At 40.8% G+C, this 19,341-nt stretch overlaps 1 protein-coding gene across 4 annotated transcripts in view; it reads right to left on the reverse strand.

Moving 5' to 3' along the window:
* The window catches only part of LOC137301857 (protein unc-13 homolog C-like), a 514,180-nt gene that overhangs the window by 416,105 nt on the left and 78,734 nt on the right, over nt 1-19,341 (reverse strand). For 3 of the 4 annotated variants that reach the window (XM_067971545.1, XM_067971544.1, XM_067971543.1), the window contains exon 9: nt 2,824-2,949. The exons of the other annotated variant lie outside the window; for it this stretch is intronic. In XM_067971545.1, coding sequence (XP_067827646.1) covers nt 2,824-2,949 — 126 coding nt within the window. The remainder of the gene's footprint in view (nt 1-2,823; nt 2,950-19,341) is intronic. 4 annotated transcript variants of the gene reach the window in all.

Below are 19,341 nucleotides of genomic sequence, written 5' to 3' on the forward strand. Positions count from 1 at the left end.
GCTTCCAAAGACTGAACTACACAGTAAAGAGAGTCTACTGTAAAAAAAAACAGGAAAATGGGATTTCCAGACACAACTGTGAAACTTGGTTCCTGCTCTGCCATCATTTCTGGAGAGGTTTAATTCATATTAATTAGCCATACTAAATAGGTTAATTGATGTTTCATAAAACACTAATCATTTTTCAATGAAAGAACAGAATCATGCCTTCATATTTGATGACTAATATGAACCACCTTGGGGTTTTGAGAAAGCAATCAATCTGTAAAATGCGTGGACTCTTAAATGTATAAAACTTTAACAGAGACCTGTTGATAGCTGTCTATATCTACCATATTAACTGGCTTATAGGCTGCACTTTTTTTTAAAGCAATAATCACAGTTTAAGTTAAGAATGGAACCTATATACAAGTTTTTTTTTCCCTAGGAGAGAGTTCAAGTTTAGGGTGCAGCCTATATTCATATCAATACAGTAAGTAATGTAATATATCTACATAATTGATCCTAGTACTCTTGTCCAGATAACAACCACCCCACACACTCACAAACACAGTTTACAGCTATGTTGTCCATAAAGTTAATTCCTTGCACTTGAGTTCTGATTCCTAATAATCCAGATATCTTAGGTAACCATTTTTATATTATAAAGAATTAAAACAGCAAATTCATATCAACAGATGCAGGTCAAATCTGAAGTACTTACATACAGCAGGAAAAGCAACAAAGATAAAATGAATTCCTTAAGCATAGTTTAATATAAAGTTTTGATTCACTCTTATAACCACCTCTCCAAACACATCCAATGTATTTCAATAACTACTGCTCTAGCAAATACTTCGCAATGAAAACAGCCAAATAAAACTGAAGAAATTAATTACTACAGGAGTGCTACTGTCTGGAACAAGAACTTCCTGCATTCTACAAATGTTTCAACAACAAATTTTTCCTTAAACCTACACTGGTTCATACCCAAAAAGAATAATTCTACATAAGTTGTAAATAGTAAAATATTAGGTAGTGTAACTGTAACATCTGCTAAAGTTCATCTCATATGATTGGGTTAAGCTGTACTTTAAGTCAAAAGAGTAACTAGCAGAAGATGGATATTTAAAATGTGTTGCCTTATTAGCAATGGTAAAATTAAAATGCTGCACACAGACCAGCCAAAAGACTTTCCATTCTGGAGTGATGGAAATTATACTACTGCTGACGCTAATGATATTTTCCAACCAGCAACATTAGCAAATAGTGCCATATTTTCATTTTTCCCCCATCCAGCCCGCCAGCAATTTGTGTCATGTGTACAGCCTGTGTTACAGGTTCCACCCCTTCTTCCTCGCCCTAAATCCCTGGGGACAGGCACAAACAGGGCATTGGGCAGAGGAAAATCATCCGTGAGGATACCTGCTCTGCATTGAGTATTATTTTTGAAATGTTCTTTAAAAAAGCTGCTTACCAGATCGGGGCATTAATTTGGACTGTTCGCTAACATTTTGTCACTAATGTCCTAAGCAAATGGCCACTACAATACAGAAAGCTCAGACAATAAACTTTGAGCTATTCAAATCTCCCTTTTCTGCTGCTGAATGAAACATTTGGATTTAATGCAGAAGCAGATTGAATATGACAAAACCAGTGGCAAATCTGTTATCAACTATCATGGGGTAAATTGTGCTCACTGTGAATTACTAACAAAAAGATCTTGAACGGGAAGGAAAAATCCAGTGTGGGAAATTTTTCTTTAAAGTACACTCCATTTGTCTACTGGAATAAAAAGTTGCAATTATTTAGTGGGGGGAGGGGTGCTACTTTTTCAAAGTTTTGCTCATTCTTTGTTCACAGGAGCTTGTATTCATATTGGATTCTGGATCACCATCCAGGCCAGTCTGAAGCCAAAACCTCTTTGCGTTCAATGGAATTGTTCAAAGCCACATGGAGTCCCACCCATTCTGTGACATTGCTGGAGCGGGGCATCTCGCAGCGTGCCCCATTAGTTAGACTTATTTCTGCACCATTCAGCTCAAAAAGGCAACAGGCATCTAGGACCACAGTCAATGGCCGGACCACCAGTGAGTCTCCTTAACCAATGAGACTTAAGGTTTGAGAAAGAAACGGAGGAACGACTGAGAAGGAAGGCAAATTAGAGTGGGTGAATTAAGAGACAAATCAGGTTCAGAATGAGAAATAAAGAGAGGGAAAGAAAGATTGGGTGAAGACAGAAAAAAGAGACAGAAAGGAAAAGTAAGAATCAAAATGTAAAATTTAAAATTTGACATTTTTAAAATCTCCAACAATTGACTACATGTAGGAATGAGATTGAACACTTTAAATTATTCCCATTCTGGGCCAGAGAGGTTGATTGGCATTACATCATCAATTATCACATCATTAAAAAGGTACTTGCATTCTTAATTACCAGACTTAACTTTCTGCGATAAGTTTAACGGGCAATTAATGTGCAAATCCAACAAGTTCTTAAAAATAATGGGCGGGCTAAGGCCTTGATGCTGTTTATGCAAAGCAAACAACAAAAAAACGGCGGAAATTGACCAGCAGGTTCCAGAGATTCAAAATTCACGGCATATCTCTTAATCCCCTGAACTTGCTGGCTGATTTGCACATTAATAATGGCGTGCGTTGTTAACCCGCTGCTATTTTATCAACAAGATACGGCCCATGATCGGAGTAAACTGGATACAAAGAGGCTCAACATTGCAGCTTCCCTCCACTGAGGTAAAATGAAATTAAAATTACATTAAATGATTATGTTGCATTACTGTGCACAAAATGCTCTGAAGATATATAAGTGTTGAGCCAACTCACCTATTAGTTAATTCTAATGAAGGTTTGCTTTCCAGTGAATGCTGTTGACTGGATAATCGGCTACAACTTGAGAACGACTCTAAATCACTTTTGCTGTTAAAAGGAGAGTCTTTGCCATCTTGTTTTCTGTTAATAAGAATACTTGTTTAAAACAGCACACATTTTTTTGGATTTCCTTCAGATTATGATGGTACGAAGCCCAAATGCACTAAAATACCAGATCTGATCATCCACTAAAATACAGCTGATTGACAGATGGATTACTGCAAGAAATATTGCCAATAATTATAGTCATTAGATTAAAACAAATTCAATTGAATAGCCTTTGGCAAAAGAGGACAGCAATTAATAGACTGGGTGGCACAGCGATTTAGACAGTGATTATTCTGGGATGCAATGAACTGACACTTTCTTCCCCCCAACATTTTATTTGAAGATTTTCATAATAGTCAAAATAAAACAGACAATGTTGGCCAAAATAATGACATAAAAGGTGACAGTGGGATCGGGCTTGGCTGAAAAATACAGCAGAGGGTGACCAAAAATGATACCCAGTCTTAGAAAGAAAGAACTTGCATTAATGCCGCGCTTTTCATAACCTCAGGATGGCGCAAAGCAATTCACACCAATGAAATACTTTTTGGTATGTAGTCATTGTTGTAATATAGGAAAATGCGGCAGCCAATTTATACACAGCAAGGTCCCACAAACAGCAATGTGATAAATTACCACGTAACCTATTTTAGAGATATTGATTGAGGAATAAATGTTGGCCAGGATACCGGGAGAACTGTCTGAGGATTCTTAGTTATCAGGCTGGCTCCAGGAGAGGATTATAAAATGAGTGGATTTAAAAAGTGTAAGTATTTCTTTATCCAAGTTCTCTTACAGGTGATGACTTCTTGTGAAGCATGCGATTTCTGCACTCTCTCTGCCCTCGAGTGCTAAGTGCAGCCAGCAACAGTTTCAAATAAAATGAGTGAGTTTTTTTTAAATTGAGTTTCTAGTTATTGTGTCTGCAGCACAAAACTGTCATCACTGTTTTATTTTTTAGTATCAAATTATAAATTTGAGCATTTAAGAAAACAAAAGCTTGAAGTTTAATGTAATTCCCCATGTTCATTCTAATTCAAATAGTCTCTTCAACATCTACATACAAATAAACAGAGATCGTTGTCAAGTAATGAAAAACTAGAACATAACTAAAAGATCTAATTTTTAATTAGGATATCCTATCCAAGAATTACATTTCTTTCTAGTCTGTTTACAGTAACCATTCATAAGAACATGCTGGACACTAAGTAGATGCTGAGAGATTGTTTCCCCTGGCTGGACAGTCAGGAACTAGGGGGCATAGTCACGGGATAAGGGGTCGGCCATTCAAGGCTCAGATGAGGAGGAATTTCTTCATGCAAAGGGTTGTGAATCTTTGGAATTCTCTACCCCAGATGGCAGTGTATGCTGAGTTATTGAACATATTCAAGGCTGAGATGGATAGATTTTTGGACTCTAAGGGAATCATGGGATATGGGGATCAGGCGGGAAAATGGAGTTGAGGTCAAAGATCAGCCATGATCTGATTGAATGGCGGTGCAGTCTCGAGGGGCCATATGGCCTACTCCTGAGCCTACTTCTTATGTTCTTATGTTCTTAATATAAGAAATAGGATTAGGAGTAAGACATACGGCTCCTCAAGCCTGCTCCGCCATTCCATAAGATCATTGCTGATGTTCGACCTCAACTCCACTTTCCCGCCCGTAGTGTCCAAATATCCATTGATCTCAGTCTTGAATATACTCAAAGACTGAGCTTCCATAGCCCTCTGGGGTAGAAAATTCCAAAGATTCACAACCCTCCGAGTAAAGAAATTTTTCCTCAGTTCAGTCCTATATGGCCGACTCCTTATCTTGAGACTATGGCCCCCTAGTTCTAGACTCTCCAGCCAGGGGAAATAGCCTCTCAGCATCTACCCTGTCAAGCCCTCTCAGAATTTTATACGTTCCAATGAGATCACCTCTCACTCTTCTAAACTCCAGAGAATATAGGCCCATTCTACTCAATCTCTCCTCATAGGTCAACCCTCTCATCCCAGGAATTAATCTAATGAACCATAGCTGCACCCCCTTTAAAGGCAAGTATATCCTTTCTTAGGTAAGGTCACCAAAACTGTACGCAGTACTCCAGGTGTGGTTTCACCAGAGCCCTATATAATTGCAGCAAGACTTCCTTACTGTTGTACTCCAACTCCCTTGCAATAAAGGCCAACATACCATTTGCTTTCCTAATTGCTTGCTGTACCTGCATGTTAACTTTTTGTGATTCATATACAAGGACACCCAAATCCCTCTGAACACCAACGTTTCTTAGTCTCACACCTTTTAAAAAATATTCTGCTTTTCTATTCTTCCTACCAAAGTGGATAATTTCGCATTTCTCCATATTATACTCCACCTTCTCGCCCACTCACTTAACCTGTCCCTTTGCTGTCTCTTTGCATCCTCCTCACAGCTTACTTTCCCACTTAGCTTTGTATCATCAGCAAACTTGGATACATTAAACTCGGTCCCCTCATCTAAGTCATTGATATATATTTTAAACAGCTGAGACCCAAGCACTGATCCTTGCAGCACCCCACTAGTTACAACCTGCCAAACCGAAAATGACCCATTTATTCCTACTCTCTCTTTTCTGTCCATTAACCAATCCTCAATCCATTCTAAAATCTTATCCCCAATCCCACAAGCCCTAATTTTGTGTAACAACCTCTTGTGTGGCACCTTATCGAATGCCTTTTGAAAATCCAAATATACTACATCCACTGGTTCCCCCTTATCTACACTGTCAAAAAATTCTAATAGAGTTGTCAAACCCAATTTCCCTTTCATAAAACTGTGTTGACTCTGCCTAATGATATGATTTTCGAAGTGCCCTATTACTACGTCCTTAATAGCATTTTCCCTATTACCAATGTCAGGCTAACTGGCCTATAGTTCCCCATTTTCTCTCTCCTTCCTTTCTTGAATAGCAGGGTTACATTTGCTACCTTCCAATCCACAGGACTGTTCGAGAATCTAGGGAATTCTGGATGATCAAAACCAATGCATCCACTATCTCTGCAGCCACCTCTTTTAAAACACCTCTATCAATAAACTCCCTCTATCAATTTCTTGGTCATCCTTTGCTGATTTCTAAAACCCTCCCAAACCTCAGGCTTACTACTCTTTTTGGCAACACTGTAAGCCTCTTTGTTTAATCCAATATTATCCTTAACTTCTCTAGTTAGCCACGGTTGGATCATTTTCCCTGTGGAGTTTTTATTCCCATACCTTTTAATGCAATGTGCCAATCTTAGTGTGGCAGATTTTAGGCAGAACAAGATTTCAATGGGAATTTAACTTACAAACATCCAAGTGTATTAAACTTCCCTTGACAAAGAGAATATCATTCTTGTGATAGTTAATTTATAACGTTGGTTAACTCAGTTGAGAAATAGGAACCCAAAGCGAATGGCATAGATTTTTTTTCCCTCTACCTACACCACTAAATCGGTGTAACTAGGGCAGGCATGGGCAGGAAATAGATTGACAATTCCTTCTCCCGCAACCCTGCCTTTTTGTGTATCAGTGCAATTTCCTTCCATGAGTGACAGAACATACAACAGGTATATAGGTGGGCATATTGTAATGTTGGAAATACGCCATACAACGTATTTTCCATCTTTTGCGCCATAGTAACACTGGGAGCTTGGGACGTCTATTCGTTCCAGGCATCCAGTGTTACTATCGGCAGCAGAGCGGCCATTTAAATTTTAAAGGGTCAGGGAATCAACCGCACACAGGTAGGCACTTTTTTTAAAAAAAACTTTTGGAGAAAAAAATAATTTAAGAGGCAGTACAAGGGCACATTATGCTGATGCTTTCTGCAGCCAATCTCTGGCCCATTCCATGTGGCACCCCAACATAGGCCGGGGACCCTGCCTAAAAGATGCAAATTAGTCTGACCCCAGATGACCAGCCAAGGTCAGCGGAGCATTCCTGCAGCAGACAGAACTCCAGCCCGGCCAAAGATACTCCTAGATTCTGAAACAGTGGAAAATCTAGGCCTCTATGTTCATGGCAAAAACCAAACTGCAGCTAGATGAACAATTACATTGGGGCAAATTTTCAACAACAGAAAGATTCAGTGTCACGCCTTGCTCCATGTGAACAGCCAGCACCTTTTGACCTACCTTGGTTTGGTTCAGCTAATTTAGACTACTAATAAATGAATCAATATAAAAACAAAACAAAACAAAAACTTCCTGTAATCTGAACAAGCTAATTGGGAATGTGTGGAAACATATGAATTAGCTGCATCAGTGCAGATGAAAAATTATTTTCTTCATGGAATAGAATCATTTTTTTTGAGATTCACATTACACAAATTTGTACTTGCGGTACATGTAGCACTCAAATTGTTAATGTGAACATCATATTGTTAAGATCACCTGAAAAATCTGAACTTCAAAACAATTACAACCCCCACTGCTTATAGCAGTCGCGTTCCTGCAAACGCGATTTACCCACTATATGCGATGGCCGGCATAACGCGGTTGTGCTATTTTATAGTGCTGTACGATATAAAAATGTTGCAGATCAAGACTGCGCGCAATGCATTATTTAAACTGCAGTCAGCGTTTAGTACAAACTGTAACCCCACAGAAGGAATGAGATAGGCTTAAGTACACAAAAGATAATTGAACATTAAAGAGGTGTTAATTACTTGTTTGTTCGTGCATTCAGTGCACTGTAACGAGGTGTGAACGAATGAGTAAGCACAGCTGTTTCTGCCCGAAATAAGCGGAGCACATAAGGCACTATAACCGGCAACTTTGAAATGGATGTTAACACAAATGGATAACGGTTATCGCTTTTTGGCCGATATAAATGACTGCCAGTTTTAAACGTGGATGTTTAAATAGGTGGGGACTGTTCCAGCTTAAAAGAGGAAACTTGGTTCAGTTCAGCAGTTCTTCCACTTACTGGTGAAGATCAGATGGAAGGCTCATTTATAACTTACGACTTGAAGGAGACATTTGACTGTGATACATTACATCAATGTCAAAAAGGGATACTAGAAAATGAAACCAATGGAATTCACTTTGGCAATACCTAAGGCTATCACTAGGGACTACATTGGAGTATTCCTGCTGAAGAAGTTGTTACCTGGGGTAAGTAACCCATTACAGGCTTTATTTCAATGTATTTATGTTCATAGGTTGTACTTTGTAGTAGATGTCAAAATGTTGGTGATTCACATTCCTATTTATATTGTTTTTACAGTTCTTTTAGTCCTAAAATCTCATGAGCTTATTATCCACCATTTCAAATGGAGTGTTGAGTTGTAGGACAAAATTACATTTAATCCATTGAGCAAATTGTACAAGTGGAATAATTGTGGAGTTTTTTTATATTTGTTCATGGGATGTGGGTGCCGCTGGCAAGGCCAGCATTTATTGCCCATCCCTAATTGCCCTTGAGAAGATGATGATGAGCCGCCTTCTTGAACCGCTGCAGTCCATGTGGTGAAGGTTCTCCCACAGTGCTGTTAGGTAGGGAGTTCCAGAATTTTGATCCAGCGACGATGAAGGAACGGCGATATATTTCCAAGTCAGGATGGTGTGTGACTTGGAGGGGAACGTGCAGGTGGTGTTATTCCCATGTGCCTTGTGCCCTTGTCCTTCTGGTGGTAGAGGTCGCGGGTTTGGGAGGTGCTGTCGAAGAAGCCTTGGCGAGTTACTGCAGTGCATCTTGTAGGTGGTACACACTGCAGCCATGGTGCGCCAGTGGTGAAGAGAGTGAATGTTTAGGGTGGTAGATGGGGTGCCAATCAAGCGGGCTGCTTTGTCTTGGATGGTGTCGAGCTTCTTGAGTGTTGTTGGAGCTGCACTCATCCAGGCAAGTGGAGAGTATTCCATCACACTCCTGACTTGTGCCTTGTAGATGGTGAAAAGGCTTTGGGGAGTCAGGAGGTGAGTCACTCGCCACAGAATACCCAGCCTCTGACCTGCTCTTGTAGCCACAGTATTTATGTGGCTGGTCCAGTTAAGTTTCTGGTCAATGGTGAACCCCAGGACGTTGATGGTGGGGGATTCGGCGATGATAATGCCATTGAATGTCAAGAGGAGGTGGTTAGACTCTCTCTTGTTGAAGATGGTCATTGCCTGGCACTTGTCTGGGGTGAAAGTTACTTGCCACTTATCAGCCCAAGCCTGGATGTTGTCCAGGTCTTGCTGCATGCGGGCTCGGACTGCTTCATTATTTGAGGGGTTGCGAATGGAACTGAACACTGTGCAAACATCAGTGAACATCCCCACATCTGACCTTATGATGGAGTGAAGGTCATTGATGAAGCAGCTGAAGATGGTTGGGCCTAGGACACAGCCCTGAGGAACACATGCAGCAATGTCCTGGGGCTGAGATAATTGGCCTTCAAAAACCACTACCATCTTCCTTTTTGCTAGGTATGGCTCCAGCCACTGGAGAGTTTCCCCCCTGATTCCCATTAACTTCAATTTTACCTCTGGAATTCAGCTCTTTTGTCCATGTTTGGACCAAGGCTGTAATGAGGTCTGGAGCCAAGTGGTCCTGGCGGAACCCAACCTGAGCATCGGTGAGCAAGTTATTGGTGAGTAAGTGCCACTTGATAGCACTGTCGATGACACCTTCCATCACTTTGCTGATGATTGAGAGTAGACTGATGGGGCGGTAATTGGCCGGATTGGATTTGTCCTGCTTTTTGTGGACAGGACATACGTGAGCAATTTTCCACATTGTCGGGTGGATGCCAGTGTTGTAGCTGTACTGGGACAGCTTGGCTAGAGGCGTGGCTATTTTTGGATAATGGAGGCAAAGATGAGGGGAACTAAATTCTCACTCACCCAAATCTCCAAGATTTCAACAACAATTTCACTTTCTTTTACTCTCTGAACTCCATCACAAAAATGAATTATATCCAGCCCGATCTGACCACCTCATCTTGTGTCACACAATTAATCCACATACAATTGCTGCGTAAAAGGTGCTTTTTTTGGAATTATCACAGAAGAACCATCTTTAATTAAACATATTTTTCAACTGGTGAAACAGGGAGTCTTTTGCACAACGCAAATTTGTGATACTTGGTTAATTCTCGTATCTTCATTTATTTCTTTGTAAATTTTTAAGACTGCATAGATCTGCGTGATACATTAATTGAAATAGCGAATCTAAATTTTCAGTGCAGTAAAATTGAAATATTGAAGAGATCCTTGGAATCTGCAGTTCATTTCTTCTAAAGCTACCACTGCTTTGACAAATGGGCCTCTACATAAATCTAGATAGACACCTCTGAGGTTGCTGGTGGGTCAGAAGTGCTATTTTGGAACTGAAAGGACCAGACCACCTCTTCTCCAAAGAGAGGACTGGAAGAAATGTGAATTCTGCACGTTCAGCATCTGAAACATAACAGAAGTGGAATTGAACCGCACAATAGCAGGGCAGTTAAAAGAATATTATATTTATATCATGTAAATTTGGTGCTCAATGATAAAAACCGAGTGGGTAAAGATGCTGCCTGGTTATAATGGATGTAGCCTCTCAGATCCATGTAATAGATCTGAATGTTATAACGAAAAATGTGCAAGCTTGGCTTTGTATAAAGTAGCATGTCTGCATTTGGTTTGGGAATATAACCCTTGATGTGCTTTGATTTTAAAAAAGATATACCATATATCTATATATTAGCATCACCATGTTTGTTGCATCCTCCAACTGAAAACTCGTGTAGGTTCCTAAGTATTTTTGCTTATTAAATGTGTTCACACCTATCGTTGACATTTGTATGTAACCATTTTTCCTGTAATGTTTGTTACATTTTTACTAAGATTTTCCTATTAAGATAATGGTGTGCTAGAATATTTTAGAATAATTGCTTTGAGTCTAGCCACTGGGTGGCTCATGGAACACTTTTTTCCCCTTCAGCTCTGACTCTCCACCATATTGGATTTCTACGATGCAAGGTGAATAGCCAGGTAGATAGTTTAATTTAGCTATTTACCACTTAACTACAGCCCCATTTTTATATTTATTTTGCATGGAATCCCATTCTTAGCTGCTCTACAGTTCTGTTTAATTATTTATTACTGCCTTGCCATTGTCTAAGGCTGAACCAGACCAGTCACAACTTTGCCGTCCTATTTGACCCCAAGATGAGCTTCTGACCATACACCCGCTCCATCACCAAGACCGCCTACTTTCACCCCCATAATACCACCTGTCTCTGCCCATGCTTCAGCTTATCTGCTGCTGAAACCCTCATCCAAGCCTTTGTCACCTCCAGACTTGACTATTCCAAAGCTCTCCTGGCTGGCCTCCCATCTTCCACCCTCCATAAACTTGAGCTCATCCAAAATTCTGCTGCCCGTATCCTAACTCGCACCAAATCCCGTTCACCCATCACCCCTGTGCTCACTGACCTACATTGGCTCCCAGTCTGGGAACGCCACGATTTTAAAATTCTGACCCTTGTTTTCAAATCCCTCCATGGCCTCGCCCCTCCCAATCTTTGTAACCTCCTCCACCCTACAACCCTCCAAGATCTCTGCGCTCCTCTAATTCTTGCCTCTTGCGCATCTCCGATTTCCATCGCCTCACCATTGGTGGCCATGCCTTCAGCTCCCTAGGCCCAAAGCTCCGGAATTCTCTCCCTGAACCTCTCCGCTTCTCTACCTCTCCTCTAAGACGCTCCTTAAAACCTACCTCTTGAACCAAGCTTTTGGTCACCTGTCCTAATATCTCCTTATGTGGCTCAGTGTCAAATTTTGTTTGATAACGGTCCTGTGAAGCGCCTTGGGATGTTTTATTGCATTAATGGCGCTATATAAATGCCCTCTATTATTTATTCATTTTTGCTGCCTCCCCCCTTCTCTTATCCCTTCTCCATTCCCTTTCTCCCCTTTGCTCCGCCACCCCCCATTGGTTTTGATTCCACGTGCAATGCCATGGAAGATCGACTAATAAAAATCAGAATATTTAAAAGATGACCTTACAGTAAAGTTTAAATAAATAAATGCTATTTGCACCCTTTTTAAACTAAGCCAAAAGCATAAACTTAAAATTAATTTTATTAACTGAAAATGTCCTTGGGAATTTTATTTTTGGGAATATCTATAATATACCTTTGATAAGGTCAAATTTTAAATCAAAATCTTTTATCAAACAAAACTGAAGTGCAGAAGTGCTAAAATATAGTTATGAAACTGCATAAAAGCTGATACTGCTAATTGTACTGCACAACAGTCGCACACTTTGTACGAGAAGAAGTTTGTACAACTGTTGTACCTATTTAAAATACTAGACAAAGCTCCAGGTTCTAAATCACTAGCACAGCTTGACCTTTTCACAGATGGTGCAGCAGATTTTACTGTTCTGGCACCTGGATGTACTGGATCATCTGGGTGCAGTGCATAGAAGTAAATCTGAATTTAAGTTCCTAATAACTGCATTGGCTGATCTACGGACCATTAAGAAAAGTGCTCAAGCTGACATCATCACCTCCAAGTCACACACCATCATGACTTGGACGTACATCACCCATTCCTTCATTGTCGCTGGGTCAAAATCCTGGAACTCCCTACCCAATGTCATTGTGGGAGCACCTTCACCACGGGAATTGCAGTGGTTCAAGAAGAAGGCCCACCACCATATTCTCAAGGACAACTTGGGATTGGCAATAAATGCCGGCCTTGCCAGTGACGCCTACATCCCAAGAATGAATATATTTTTAAAATGCACATTCTCATACATCAAGCGTGCATTAAATGGCGATCTATGCTAACTAGCTATTAGCTCATTTCTTAAAGCAGTTCAGCATGTCCTACAACACTTTTTTTATTACATATACAGGAAACTTAAAACGTAAATGCTGGCAAGGCCACATTTATTGCCCATCCCTAGCTGCCCACAGAAGGTGATGGTGGGCTGCCATCTTGTAGGAATTAATAATCAGCTGGAGGCATACGTAGGCTAGTAAACTAGTTGGGTTTTTAGGACAATCCTGCAGCTTTCATGGTCAATTTTTCTGGTGCTTGTCCACAAATTACCAGATTTATTGAATTCAATTTCACAACTTGCCTTGGTGGGATTTGAACTTCAACTTCTAGGTTGCTAGTCTAGAACTAGAGATTTATAAATGTTGGTAAACAATATGCTCTGACCCCAATTCAGAGAAGACCTCCTTCTATGCCAGCAGACCATTTCTCTTGTCCACTTCAGCCATCCTTTATGGCTTTTCTAAAAGAGACTGCCAATTTAACGTGAATTAGTGCTAAATTACAGGCAGTTTTCTGTTATAGACTCGTGCCTGCCAGGAACTCGACTGCAGACTGCCCCATCTTATTTTACTTACAGTCTTAATAGCCAGAGAACTGTTGTAATTGTAGGTAGTACATTTAAAGTACATTCATTGGTAATCCAATCTGATGTAGATCTGTTTTAGCATTATTTTAACGATGATATATCAACACGCAGCTCAGAGCAGCAAACTCCATTTTGCAAGCACCGAAGAGCTATAAAAATGTTTGCAGTGCAGAAATTTATTTGTCTACATAACAACACTAACTTCAAAAGTAATTAATTTGATGGAAAGTAATTTGGGATAGCCGCAGAATATGCTGTAGGACTATGTAAATTCAATTTCTTCCTTTTTATCATCCTATGCGTAACTTCACTCAGAGGAATCTGTATAATTATTTGCCTGCATGATTTTCTATATTTAACTGCAGTATTTTCACTACTCTTTTATATACTGCAATTCTGAACATGATGGGGTGGATTTTGCTGTAAAAATAATGGTGAGGCTAACAGTGCTCACCATTATTTATGTGCAAATCAGACAGTAATTTCCAGCGACCACACATGCACAGTACGGGGAAATCGGGAAGTTGCGCTGCTCCTCCAAAAGCTGCACGAAAACAACATCTCGCCGTCTGACTCATCATTCAAATGTATTGAAGTTCCTGTATTTACCTCAGATATGGACCAAACTCACCAAAAGAAGCTAGGGCTTGTCCATTCCAGTGTAAGTACCCTTTTAATGGTGTGGTAAGTTTTAATTACTGCCAAACAACCTTACTGGCACTGAAAATTAATTTTTACAAGTGTAGAGTCTCATTCCTTCAGCTTTTAATTATTGGACATTTAAAAAAAAGTAAATTTTTAAAAAATGTTTTACTTTTTCTTAGTGTCTCTTTTATCTCTGTCTCTTAATCTAATCTTTCTTTCCCTCCCTTTATTTCCCTTTCTGTACCTGATTTGACATTGAAGTCACTATTCTAACTTACACTTCCTTGTTCAGACTCTGCGCGGTTCATTGACGATTCTTCAATCTGATTGATTCAGGAGATACACAGTTGCTTGCCCTGTTCACACAGGTCCCAGATGCCCTGTAGAGGGCGGAGTGCTGTTTGGATGTCCCGTTGACAGTAACTTGCCGTGCAAAACCCCATAGCGTATGGGCACGTACAAGTCTAAGAAACAGCTGGTGTCGTTTGTTTGCCACTCACAGCAAAATACAGCCCAATATAATTATTTTGTGGTTCCTAAGTTGCTTAATGTACATGAAATTAAATTATTTATAGAGTGATTGAATTTATAGGAAAGACTTTGTACAATAGGATGAGTCAGAGAAACTGAAAATAATTTATCATATCTTTATTTAAATACATATTTTAATTGGTTCCAAAAGGCACATCATAACAGGGTTTTACTGCAATTACCAATTCTGAAAGTGCCAATGATGCAAATAAAAGTGGAACAAAATGTCATGCAAAATAGCAAAATGATATTGGGCCAGATTTTGCTGTGGCGGGGCATCTAACAGCATCTGCCGTTAGTTAGACTTGCCCTTACACCCTTCAGCTCAAAACATTTTTGCCCGCTAAGTTGCTGAAAGTGCGAGCTGATAATGGTGCAGCGAGGGAAAACAGGGCATCTGGGACCTGAGTGAACAGGATAACCAACAGGGTATCTCCTTAATCAATCAGATTGAAGGATTGAGAAATAAACAGCAGAAGGAAGTGTAAATCGAAGTGGGTGAATTCAATGTCGGATCAGGTACAGAAAGAGAAATAGAGAGGCAAGGAAAGATTGGGTTAAGAGAGAGGAAAGAAAACAAAGGAAAAGTTAAAAATAATTTGCGCATCTGCCCCTCACCTGAAGTTGCTGTATCATTTATGCATTAATAACGGCGAACACCATTAGCCTCACCATTATATTGATAGTAAAATCCAGCCCATGTTGTTAGCACATATTTTCCCCCTACAAGAAAAGGCATAAACACACACAAAAACACTAAACGGCTGACTGCAGCCTTCTTCAAAACAGGTGTTACAAATAAAAAATGAAAATCATACTTTATACCAACCACTTTTAAATACTTCTTCCCATTTTCTCTTTTTTTAAATCAAAACCCAGTGTATTAGAACCAATATATATGGTATTGCTGCACCAATAGGCAAGTTCTCCTATATATGGTTTTAGTTTTACATTGTTGTGAACTTTCTAATGTAATTCAAGTGTGAAAAGGTGGATAAGGGGGGGGGGGGGGGGGCGAGACCATCTCCAAGAGGTAGTTTCACAGTGCTTTGGCTTCACACCCATTGCAATATAAGCAGGGCCTATAGTACTCATAGGGTACTGTATTGTAGTGGTTCTAGCACTAGACTAGCAACCCAGAAGTTGTGAAACCAAAGTCAACAAATCTAGTATATTTATGGGCTGGTACCAGAAACACTGACCTGAAAGCAGGTGGATTATCATAAAAATCCCACTGGTTCACTAATATTATTCATGGAAGGGAATCTGCCACCCCTGCACATGACTGGTCCACACCACATGATTGACTCTTTACGCTCTCTGAAGAGTCCAAGCAACCCACTCAATTGTACAAACAATTGCTGGAAGCACCAACACCACTAACTTCTCAGGGCAACTAAGACGGTACAACAAATGTGGTTGCCCACATTCAGAGAACAACATTTTTTTTAAAAAAAAGATTCATGCCTGCAGAATATAGGACCCGATGCCATATATTTCTTGTTTCCTTCCCGGTTTTCCCGATTGCAATTAGATTGAAACCAATGCCTGGTGTACCGATGATTCCAAATGTTGTCAGGTGACACCAATCTTCCAGCCCCCCATTTATACACAGTTGAAATTTGTACGGTGCGATATGCATGGTGATTATTTAACAGCATTGATCTCAGCTTCTTAATCAACTGTTTTTGAAATGCATGGGGTTTAACAAGATGCAATTCAATGAAGTTTAGAAGATTGGTATCAATTGACACTGTTTCTGTTTGTAACATCAGGTATTGGGACATCCAGTTATTGGTTACCTGCTATTTAACATTTAATTGCCACTCAACACCAAACTGTTTTGAGGTGAAAAGTTGGATGAAAGGGTGGGCAGCTATTACTGTGAACAGTTAAGCAGTGCAGAGACTAAACAGAATAAACTTCATTTCAACAGTTTAGAATGCACAATTTTTCTAAACAAAAGCTACTCTTTTAGCACAAAAAACAAAATCCTGCGGATGCTGGAAATCGGAAATAAAAACAGAAAATGTTGGAAACTGCACACTGGACAGTATCTGTGAATAGAGGAAGGTAGGGTTAATGTATTAGGTCGGTTACATTTTGTCAGAACCCCCTATAGCATTGTTTTGTTCAGTATTTTCAAAAGTTATGTTGAAATTGAGCTGACCCCGGACTTTGGATATGCTTTATGCAAACGCTGCATTTCTAGGTCACAGAATTTGGTTGAGGTTACTGCACAAATTGGCCTCAAAGTAACACAGCATATCAGCCTCAAGGTGCTGCAGAATTCTAGCGGCCCTGAGTATAATTACACTGGGCTGCCAGGGAACTTTTTAAAACTTTGTTTTGAATCCTTTTGATGTTATCAGAGGATTGCTCACACTTAAATTTAACCAGCATTTAGATGCCAGCAATCGGAGGTCTGCACATGAGTGCGGGCATGCAGGAGTTCTGTTTTCTCTGGCAATGTAGCTTGGGTTTTCCAGACCTGTGCCGTTCTTTGTATGTCCTATCTCAAATCAGTTCCTGTAGAATAACAATGTCCAAAGTGACTGACTACCTCTTCAAATGATGTAAGTAACTGTTTACACAAAATAGAAAATCTTTATCAGATCGAAGACTTTTATGCAAAGGAAGAGGTCAATCGAGGTAACAGAAAAGCAATACAGAAAAACATTTGCAGTTCAGTGTCCACTACAAATAAAGTAATAAACAGGAATCTCAGAGAATACAAGGTTTTCAATTAGCGCACGCAGGGAGTTTGTTTTGTTTTGTCATCTCGGCCTCCTCCCGAGATCCCCACCATCACAGAAACCAGTCTTCAGCTAATTCGATTCACTCCACGTGATATCAAGAAACGGCTGAGTGTACTGGATACATCAAAGTCTATGGGCCCCGACAACATCGCAGCTGTGGTGCTGAAATCGTGTGCTCCAGAACTAGCCGGGCCTCCAGCCAAGCTGTTCCAGTACAGTTAGAACACTGGCATATACCCAACAAAGTGGAAAATTACCCAGGTATGTCCTGTCCGCAAAAGGCAGGACAAAGCCAATCAGGCCAATTACCACCCCATCAGTCTACTCTCAATCATCAGCAAAGTGATGGAAGGTGTCGTCGACAGTGCTATCAAGCGGCACTTACTCACCAATAACCTGCTCACCGATGCTCAGTTTGGGTTCCGTCAGGACCACTCGGCTCCAGACCTCATTGCAGCCTTGGTCCAAACATGGACAAAAGAGCTGAATTCCAGAGGTGAGGTGAGAGTGACTGCCCTTGACATCAAGGCAGCATTTGACCGAGTGTGGCACCAAGGAGCCCTAGTAAAATTGAAGTCAATGGGAATCAGGGGGAAAACTCTCCAGTGCCTGGAGTCATACCTAGCACAAAGGAAGATGGTAGTGGTTGTTGGAGGCCAAGCATCTCAGCCCCAGGGCATTGCTGCAGGAGTTCCTCAGGGCAGTGTCCTAGGCCCAACCATCTTCAGCTGCTTCATCAATGACCTTCCCTCCATCATAAGGTCAGAAATGGGGATGTTCGCTGATGATTGCACAGTGTTCAGTTCCATTCACAACCCCTCAGATATTGCAGCAAGGCTTGGACAACATCCAGGCTTGGGCTCATAAGTGGCAAGTAACATTCGTGCCACACAAGTGCCAGGCAATGACCATCTCCAACAAGAGATAGTCTAAGCACCTCCCCTTGACATTGAACTGCATTATCATCGTCGAATCCCCCACCATCAACATCCTGGGGGTCACCATTGATCAGAAACTTAACCGGACCAGCCACATAAATACTGTGGCTACAAGAGCAGGTCAGAGGCTGGGTATTCTGCGGCAAGTGACTCACCTCCTGAGCCCCCCCAAAGCCTTTCCACCATCTACAAGGCACAAGTCAGGAATGTGATGGAAAACTCTCCACTTGCTTGGATCAGTGCAGCTCCAACAACACTCAAGAATCTCGACACCATCCAGGACAAAGCAGCCCGTTTGATTGGCACCCCATCCACGACCATAAACATTCACTCCCTTCACCACCGGCGCACAGTGGCTGCAGTGTGTACCATCTGCAGGATACACTGCAGCAACTCGCCAAGGCTTCTTCGACAGCACCTCCCAAACTCGCGACCTCTACCACCTAGAAGGACAAGAGCAGGAGGCACATGATAACAACACCAACTGCACGTTCCCCTCCAAGTCACACACCATCCTGACTTGGGAATATAACGCCGTTCCTTCATTGTTGCTGGGTTAAAATCCTGGGACTCCCTACCTAACAGCACTGTGGGAGAAAATGATCCTGTGATGTCTTTGCAAGATCAAGCAAGGTTTGTAAAAAATGTTACTACAAGGAAAGAAATGAAGACAGGATTTTATCATGGGCATGTAGCATATTGGACTTCACAAAATATGGTATGAAAAAGAAACCCATTTAATTAAATGTAATTCAAGACCCAATCGAGCGATTGGTGTCATACTATTATTTTCTGCTTTTATTGGAAAAAAAGCATCATTGGGCTGTTCTTCAAGGTTGCAACAGATTCAGCAAAAAGACATTTCTTCAGGCATGCCAGGACGAAAACCTGGTGGAAGTAGGGCCCACAGCTGCCTGAAATGCCAGTTTCTCATGTTGATGTGCAGAACTTTTTTTGGAAAGATCCTTTCTTTTTGCTCATTAAGAACTTGGCAGGAATGGCTCACAGTACATCAGGATTGGCGATGTGCTGGTGGCTTGCACTGATTTCAGTACTAGAAGGCAGTGGCAGCAGCAGCAGAAGCTGACAGCTGAAAAATGAGGCATTTGCAGAGTGCTGGATGCTATTATCATCCACATGGGCATTCAAGCACTTGTTTAACATGTCACAGTATTCATCAACAGATACCACATTACGGATGTTTAAATG

Source organism: Heptranchias perlo, chromosome 34, assembly GCF_035084215.1.
Source record: "Heptranchias perlo isolate sHepPer1 chromosome 34, sHepPer1.hap1, whole genome shotgun sequence".
Classification (NCBI taxonomy): domain Eukaryota; kingdom Metazoa; phylum Chordata; class Chondrichthyes; order Hexanchiformes; family Hexanchidae; genus Heptranchias; species Heptranchias perlo.